The sequence below is a fragment of the Neoarius graeffei genome, chromosome 22, assembly GCF_027579695.1.
Source record: "Neoarius graeffei isolate fNeoGra1 chromosome 22, fNeoGra1.pri, whole genome shotgun sequence".
Taxonomy (NCBI): domain Eukaryota; kingdom Metazoa; phylum Chordata; class Actinopteri; order Siluriformes; family Ariidae; genus Neoarius; species Neoarius graeffei.
Window position 1 is genome coordinate 60,316,461 of NC_083590.1, and position 9,082 is coordinate 60,325,542.

At 42.8% G+C, this 9,082-nt stretch overlaps 1 protein-coding gene across 1 annotated transcript; it reads right to left on the minus strand.

The window, feature by feature from the left end:
• Nucleotides 1–2,238: 2,238 nt before the first annotated feature.
• Nucleotides 2,239–2,616, minus strand: LOC132870339 (histone H2A-like). Its single transcript, XM_060903969.1, has one exon. It carries the CDS (start codon nt 2,614–2,616, stop codon nt 2,239–2,241), a length of 378 nt encoding a protein of 125 aa, XP_060759952.1.
• Between the last annotated feature and the right edge of the window lie 6,466 nt (nt 2,617–9,082).

A 9,082-nucleotide genomic window follows, 5' to 3' on the forward strand; every position in this document is an offset into this window, starting at 1 on the left:
AGAGGACATTAAAAATGCTCTTGCTGTTGGCAGCTTCAAATCTAGGTTAAAGACCAAGCTGTTTTCAGATGCTTTCTGTTAAATAATTAATATTGTCTTCTTTACATTTTTTATAATCTTTACTTTCTCTGCATGTTTCAAATTTACTTTAACTTTAACTTTATTCTATTTTATTCTGCTGGTTTCTTTTTTCTTTTTCTCCTCCTATTTGAACTACTACTTCATTTTATTATTTTATTTCTACTATTGTTTAATTCTTATTATTTTCTTTTAATTCTTTTAATTCTTTTAATTAATTGTTTAATTCTTTTAATATTATATATTAGAATAAAAATACATTTATTTTATGTAATTTTATTCTCTATTGTTTACTGTTTTGTTTTTACTTCTGTAAAGCACATTGAACTGCCATTGTGTATGAAATGTGCTATATAAATAAACTTGCCTTGCCTTGTAAGTGTCCATAGCATCTTCCAAGTGTGACTTTCAACTGTCTATATGGGGCCGTCCTCCATAGGAGTGATTTGATGAGACTCCAGCCAGACATAGGGCATCAGGGTGGATCAGGCAGCTCTGAGGAGCAGAAGAGTTCAGCATCTTGATCTCAGGATTGACATGGAACTCAGAGAAACAGACAGAGTGAAGAGGGTTGGAGAAAAAAGAGAAAGAGAGAGAAAACACAGGTTGTTAGGTATGCCCAATGTCACCTGATGAGTAGGAACAGTATACATTTTGCTCTGAGTGCATGCAGGGACTCCAGCAAAACTAACTATGACAGCATAACTAAAAGGGGAGAGCCAGGAGGTAACACAGGTATGAGGGCACCCTGGGACATCAAGCAGCCAGCCACTACACCACCAAAAAACATGAGTGAGCAAGTGAGTGGGGGACTAACAGCATTCATACATCCCAGTTTAGCAAAACACAGTATGTCTGAGGACCCTCCAGATCTACTCCTTTACCTCATAAACACTCTTAACAAAAGGCTTGACTAAACAGATATGCTTTCAGCCTAGACTTAAACATTGAGACTGTTTCTGATTCCCAAACACTACTTGGAAGGCTGTTCCATACTGTAACTGTGGGGCTTTGTAAGAAAAGGCTCTGCCCCCGATGTACAGTAGTTTCACTATATGAGGTACCAGCAGATAGCCTGCACCTTTTCATCTAAGTAGATGTGGCGGGTCATAAAGGACCAGAAGTTCACTCAGGTACTGTGGCGCGAGACCATTTAGTGCTTTAAAGGTCAATAGTAGTATTTTATAAACAACACAAAATTTGATTGCGAGCCAGTGCAGTGTGGATAAGACAGGGGTGATGTGGTCATATTTTCTGGTTCTAGTAAGGACTCTTGCTGCTGCATTTTGAACTAACTGGAGCTTGCTTATGCACTTATTGGAACATCCAGACAGTAAGGCATTATAATAATCCAACCTGGAGATAACAAAAATATTAACTAGTTTTTCTGCATCATGTAGTGACATTAAATTTCTTATCTTAGCAATATTTCTGAGATGAAAGAAAGCTATCTGGGTAATGTTATTGATAGGAGCAGCTCATCTGCAAACTGACTTCTGATAACGGCAGATCTCCTCTCAGAGCCATGGTGGCGGACCTCTAACAGTGAGGCTTCTTTATGCCACTGGTAGCAGGAGCGCTTTTGTGGGCAGCTTTTGTAGCAAGCTGCTTCCTAGGCACCTTGCCAGCAGTGCTTTTACAGGCTGTCTGCTTGGTTCTTGACATGGAATCGAGCTCTGCATGTCACAGATGAGAAACAGAATAAATGGCACTGGCGAATGCTGGCTTTTTAAACACTAATAGTGCTTTGCACTCATTGGGTGTCTTGAATGTGGTCACCTATCATTGGATAGAATGCATGTGTCACTTGATCGCTATTGGACTGTATTTTGCCACCAACACAGTTTGAAAGGCAAGCCACCCGCCTGACTCTAACAGAGCTTAGTGCTTTTTGGAGGTTCACTGGCCACACACAAAATGCTGTCAACCTATTTTCACTCTTCAAGCTTCCTTTAACTAGTGCACACTCTATTATTAATGATCTAACTTCATAATAATAATAATAATAATAATAATAATAAAGTATAATGCTTATAAATTCATTTCATGCTAGTTTTATGGAAAACAAGTCTTTGAGAGAAAATAAATGCATTATTTAATTATAGATGGGTGGCTCTTAAAAGAGCCTTTGGGTACCAAAAAATGCACCAATGAGCGAACCTATTTGATCTTCATGGTCTTTTTGGGCAAAAGCATAGCCTGAATGTTAGGCAGCACACCACCCTGAGCAGTGGTCACTCCACCATGCAGTTTGTTCAGCTCCTCATTGTTGCACACGGTGAGCTGTAAGTGACGGGGAATGATACGAGTCTTGTTGTTGTCATGAGAGGCATTACTGGCCAACTCCATGATCTGAGCAGTCAGATACTCCAGCACAACAGCTAGGTAAACTGGAGTACCGGCTCTGACATGCTCAGCATAGTTACCTTTACACAGGAGCCTGTGCACACAGCCCATGGGAAACTGGAGTCCAGCTCGGGATAAATGAGTCTTGGCCTTAGCTCTAGCCTTGCCACCAGTCTTGCCTCTTCCACTCATTCTGCTGCTCAGATCTGTTGCAGGAACAACTCCGAAATAATAGATGCTACATCTCGTGCTCTCTGTGATATAGCCAACATGGCCACTCTCTTATTGGTTAAGATCATTGTGGCAGAAGAACCAATCAAGCACGCCATCAAATTCCAGCGTCAGCCTGCGCAACACCCCTCCCACCTGTGTGTGTGTGTGTGTGTGTGTGTGTGTGTGTATGAGAGAGATAGAGAGAGACAGAGATGAAAATAAGGCCAAAGGGAATGTAAACATACAGAAAAACTACAAAATTAAAAGCTATATAAAATGATGTACAGAAGTATTTAACAGTTATTCCATGAAATTGAGTCTTACTGTCACGCTTCCAGGCTCACCCTCTGTTTCGATATCTCACCTTGTTGATCACTTTGATCACTTTGTTCAGGGCAATTGCTCAGTTTCTGATTACGCTTTAGAATTTTGCACTCTCACAGCTGGGAGTGGTTGGAATGAGCCTGCATTACTAGTGACATTTTTCCAACAGACTGAACTCTGACATCCTAGCAGAAAATGGCTTTTAAGGATGACGGTCTTTCACTAGACAAGCTGATTTCATTGGCCATTTGCCTAGACCAAGTGAAACACTGGAGAGGTCCTCGTAAATCAACTACAGTTCCACCTGGTGCATTGAACCCTCACCGCTCATATCCACCAACGACACGGACTCGTGAGGATCCTGAATCCCTGGCACCTATGCAGTGTGACTCATTTAATCTGTCTGTGGATAAAAGGCACCAATGTCTCCACAAAGGGTTGTGTCTCTATCGCGGAACTGCCGGTCACATTCTATATGACTGTCAAATCCGTCGACACAAATCTCTGGCACCAACCCCGGGAAAGCACATGAAGTCTACTCCACACGCTAATGTGGTGAGTACACCCACTAAGGGGTTGGTCTTCAAGTCCTTTCTCCTACCCATGACAGTTAACTGCCCTCAGTCTGTCTCTGTGTTCTCAGCATTGATTGATTCCGGAGCTGAAGGGAACTTTACTTACACCGAGCTGGTGGAGCAACTCCAAATTCCTGTGGAGCCACTGGAAACACTGCTGAGACTGACTGCTGTTGATGGGGATCCCGTGGGAGAAGGACTTGTTAACCGGGTCATGAAACCCATCAGTATGACTGTCAGTGCTTTACATTTAGAAGAGATCCGGGGGTTTTTTGTATTAAATTCTTGTGAGTATGCTATCATTTTAGGTTTGCCCTGGCTTAGAAAACATAACCCTGTCATATCTTGGTCCAATAAAGAAATACTCTCTTGGTCCAATTACTGTTATGACAACTGTCTAGCATTTCCTATAGTTATGGTATCGCCAACAACTATAGAAAGCCCCAATGCCAATGTTGTAGTCTCCGTTCTCCCCAAATACAGTGACCTGTTAGAAGTGTTTAGCAAGAAAAGTGCTACCAAACTTCCCCCCTTACAGAGAATATAACTGTTCCATTGAGTTGATAGATAATGCAATTCCACCTAAATCTATTTATTTATTTTATTTACACTGATATTTTAACAGGATGCTTCTTCACCAGAGTGATTTTCAAGAAGGTCCTGTACATTTGTAACAGCATAAAAATGAAGGATTAAGACAAAATTTTGAATAGTCAGTTGAAACAAAAAATTGAAAATTATAAATGAAAGTAAAATTTAAAGTGTAAAAAATGTAACATTTAAATGTAAGATTTAATCATATACATTGAAAGAATTTTGACTTAAACTTAGAAATATTAAAGCACTGTTTAAGTTCATCGTTTAGATTGTTCCATTTTTTAATGGCTTGATATGGAATCCTTTGTTTTCCCCAATTTGTCTTCACAGCTGGTAGGTGAAAATCATGTCCATGTCTTGTATCATGCCTGTGCTCATTCATCATAGTTAGCTTTAGATCTGATGATCATAGATTGTTTTTACACTTCAAGATATATAAACATCAATGGTAAAGTCTGTGTAGTTTAAGCTCATTCCACTCAAGTTCCTCTTGAGCATCAGACGCTGAGGACTGTAAAGGGTGATCCAAGATAATTTTGCGGCTTTGTTGTGTAGAATTTGGAGTGATTGCATATGTGTGGTATTGTCTTTGTCTCCCCATACAATATCACCATAATCAAAGAGCAGCAAAACTAAGGTATTGAAGTACAACAGTCTAATGAATTTAGATAAGAGACATTTAATTTGCTTCAGTAGACCAAGACATTTATTGATTTTTTTTTCCTAGGATCTAGGATTTATCCATTCACTCAAGCGGAAGAGAAAGTGATGGAGGAGTATGTTCAGAAGGCTTTAGAACAGGGTTTCATCTGTCCATCTACATCTCCCACAGCTGCAGGGTTCTTTTTCATCAACAAGAAGGATGGGGACTTAGGCCGTGCATTGATTATTGTGGGCTTAACCAAATCACTAAACATTATTCTTACCCATTGCCTTTAATCCCCGTGGCGCTAGAACAACTTCGTGGAGCATCCATATTCACAAAACTTGACTGAAGAAGCGCATACAATTTAGTCCGCATGAAGGAAGGTGATGAATGGAAAACTGCATTTCTTACCACTAGGGGGCACTACGAGTACTTAGTAATGCCCCTCAGGTTGTGTAATGCCCCGTCCATATTCCAAGCATTCATAAATGATGTCCTCAGGGATATGCTTGGCCAATATGTTATTGCCTACATTGACATCTTGATTTATTCCCCCAATCTTGAAACTCACATTTGACACGTTTGTTCTGTCCTTATGTGTCTGCTTGAAAATCAGCTCTATGTTAAAGGGGAGAAGTGTGAATTTCATCTCACTTCTACTTCTTTTCTAGGCTATGTCATCAGTCCAAACGGTCTTGTAATGGACGATAAGAAGGTAGAAGCCGTAGTTAATTGTCCCATCCCTACTTCCATAAAGGAACTCCAGCGATTTCTTGGGTTTGCTAACTTGTATTGCCATTTCATTCACAATTTCAGTAGCATAGCAGCCCCTCTTACCAACTTAATGAAGGGAAACACCAAAAAACTCTCATGGAACCCCTGGGCACAGGAAGCGTTCAAATCCCTCAAGGTAGCTTTCACTTCAGCACCCATTCTGAAGCATCCCAATCCCACTCAGCCTTTCATGGTGGAGGTGGATGCCTCTGAGGTAGGCACTGGAGCTGTGCTGTCCCAGCACGTAGGTGATCCCTGTAAACTGCATCCAATAGCCTTCTACTCGCATAAACTGACCCTTGCTGAACACAATTATGGTATAGGAGATAGAGAATTGCTGGCCATGAAACTAGCTTTTGAAGAATGGCGCCATTGGCTAGAGGGAGCTACGCATCCCTTCCTAGTTCTAAAGGATCATAAAAACCTTGAATATTTATGGTCAGTTAAACGGCTCAACCCCCGTCAGGCTCAGTGGTCCTTATTTTTCCTCTCAATTTAACTTTTCCATTACTTATCATCCCGGTTCCCATAATACTAAAGCAGATGCCCTTTCTCATATATATTCCAGTCCTGAGTCCTCTCCTGAGGTTGTTAATGTACTACCCCCGTCAGTTGTGGTTGCCCCTATTAGATGGGAGATAGATGAAGAGATTGACCAGGAATTATCTGTCACTCCTGCCCCTGAATCTTGCCCCATAGGAAGGAAATATGTGCCTATTCAATGCAGGGGCAAATTAATTACATGGGCCCACTCCTCTCTAAATTCTGGCCACCTGGGAGAGACAAGTACACACCAGTTATTGTCTGGCAGATATTGGTGGGAGAACATGCTGTTAAATATCCATAGATTTGTCTCCTCGTGCACCACCTGTTCCAAGTGCAAAACACCGAAAACTCTCCCTGCTGGTAAACTCATGCCCTTGCCTGTCCCTTCTTGTCCATGGTCACATGTAGCTGTAGACTTTGTTACTGACTTGCCCCCCCCTTGCAGAACTACATGGTCATTCTGACCACTGTTGATAGGTTCTCATGAGGAGTTAGATTTATCCCCTTCGTTAGCCTACCGGCAGCCTTTCAGACAGCTGAAGCCCTTTTTAATTATGTGTTCTGTATATTTGGTATTCCAGAGGATATAGTATCAGATCGAGGGACACAATTCACCTCTCATGTGTGGTCAGCATTCTTTGAGAGACTGGGAGTTAACATAAGTCTCACCTCCAGTTACCATCCCCAGTCTAACAGTCAATGTGAAAGAGTCAGTCAAGAACTGAGAAAGTTTTTAAGAATGTATTGCCATGATAATCAAGCAGACTGGTCAAAATATTTGCCTTGGGCAGAAATGGCACACAATTAGTTAACCAGCTCTGCTATGGGGTTAACACCCTTTCAATATATGCTGGGTTACCAACCCCCCTTAAAGCCATGGTCTTCCATGCCTTCTGACAACCTGGCCATTGACAGTTGGATGCAACAGAGTGACCAGGTCTGGAAACAGACCCACAAGCAGATCGAGAACGTCCTCCGCCGACACAAGAGACTGGTGGTTCGCCATAGAGGTGACACACCTACCTACCTCCTTGGGGACCGACTGTGGCTGTCAACCTGGGACTTCAGGTTTCCTGAGGGAAGTAGAAAATTATTGCCCAAATACATTGGTCCATTTAAGATTCTCCAGAGAATTAATGAGGTTACTTACAAATTAGATCTGCCTGTGCATTACTGTGTTTCCAACTCGTTTCATGCATCTCTCTTGAAACCTGTTGTCTCAGGTCTGTTGGACAAGGCCACACCCAATGTCGTGCCCCCACCTCCAGTGTACATGGAAGGCACCCCAGTGTATGTTGTCTGCTGGTTGCTGGACTCCAGAAGGAGAGGAGGGACTCTCCTTTACCTAGTGGACTGGGAGGTCTATGGGCCCGAGAAGCGTAGCTGGGGTCCCGCACAAGATGTCCTGGATCCTGGGTTGGTGGAGGAGTTCCATCAGCATCATCAAGAGAAGCCTGTGCCTTGGCCTAGGGACTGTCCCAGGTGCCGTGTGTCCAGCCCTCCCAGCAGTCTGGCAAAGGTGGTTCCAGAGGTCGTCCGCGGTGATGGTCCTCTGTCCAGCACCGCAGCAGCACTGAAGGCTCATTCAGGAGTGTTCCCAGTGGTGTGTGCAGTGGTCGTCATGATTGTCCTTGTCCCTTGGCCTCCTTGGACTCCTTGGGGGGGGGGGGTTACTGTCATGCTTCCGAGCTCACCCTCCATCTGCCTCAACCCTCAGGACTCCAGTTTCCATAATCCCTGTTCACACACCAGTCACTACAACATGCACTCCATCATCCAATCCAGAACCACTTCCTTGGAGTGGTTCACCTGAGTTCTAATCACAATCACCTGTACCTTTTTGTTTATGTCTGTATTTCTACCCCTTTGTCTGTTTTATTCTTTGCACAGTATTGTCTTCACTTTTCATAAGCCTACTGAGTGTTATTCTACTGATTTGTTTATCTGTGTATGACCCTTTTTGCATTCCGTTTTTTTCTCGCTTAGCCGAGCCCTTGTGTTTTGATTGCCCATTTTTCTTGATTCCCTGTTTCTCGATCCTTGCCTGTTTTCTAACTACAATTTGTCTAGCCCTTGTGTTTGTATTGCCCATGTCTCCTGATTCCCAGTTTTTTGACTATTCCCTGTTTTCTGACCATGATTTGTCTAGCCCTCGTTACTGTTTTGGATCTCTCAGCATTGACCTGGCCTGGTTTTTGTACATTATTTTTGATTACCCTTTACTCATTAAAACCTTGAGCTCATTTATAATCCATGAGCGGTCTGTCACAGCCACGTTACACTTACATGAGCTGATAGCCGATGAGGCACATAGCACCAAGTTGGCTATAAACCATGGATTATTATTATTATTAAGTCCAATTTGTATAGCGCCTTTCTCAAAACCCAAGGTCGCAATTATAGGGGAAAAAATAGTCCACCAAATAAAGGTCAGGATGTCATTCCAAGGGTGATGCAGCCACAGTCCCACCTAAAGGCGCATGAAAACAAGTCCCACACTGCTTGCACAGCCACCGTGACAGCACCAAGCAACATAACTCAGAACACCACACCATGGATCCACAAAGCGAGCACAGATGCACCGCCACACAGAGCGCTGGTATGTCCCAAACCTCCTGCACAGCCGCTGTGATGCCACTACTCGGAACATCACTCCAAGCACTAAAACACTGCTTCACAGAGTGCTGGACAACCACAATGTTAAAATGAGCAACGAGCTCACTGCAGTCCTCAGTGAGGAGCACAGGCATCACCCAAGGCAAACCAAGACCTGGAGGGACCCAACGCCCAAAACTGGGTCCGGAACTATGCCACAACCAGCAGACAAAATACTCAAACAAACATCAAACTACACAAACACAAAAAAGAAAAACAGAGAAAATAAAATAAAATAAAATACAAAGCTCCAGTGAGAAGCGGCAGCCAGAATGCGCATGGCGTACTCTCAACCGGAAACAGAAAACATATGATGAGATTGAGTGGA

Coding starts and splice junctions, on each gene's coding strand:
- LOC132870339 (XM_060903969.1), bottom strand. CDS start 2,616: ATGAGTGGAAGAGGCAAGACTGGTGGCAAGGCTAGAGCTAAGGCCAAG.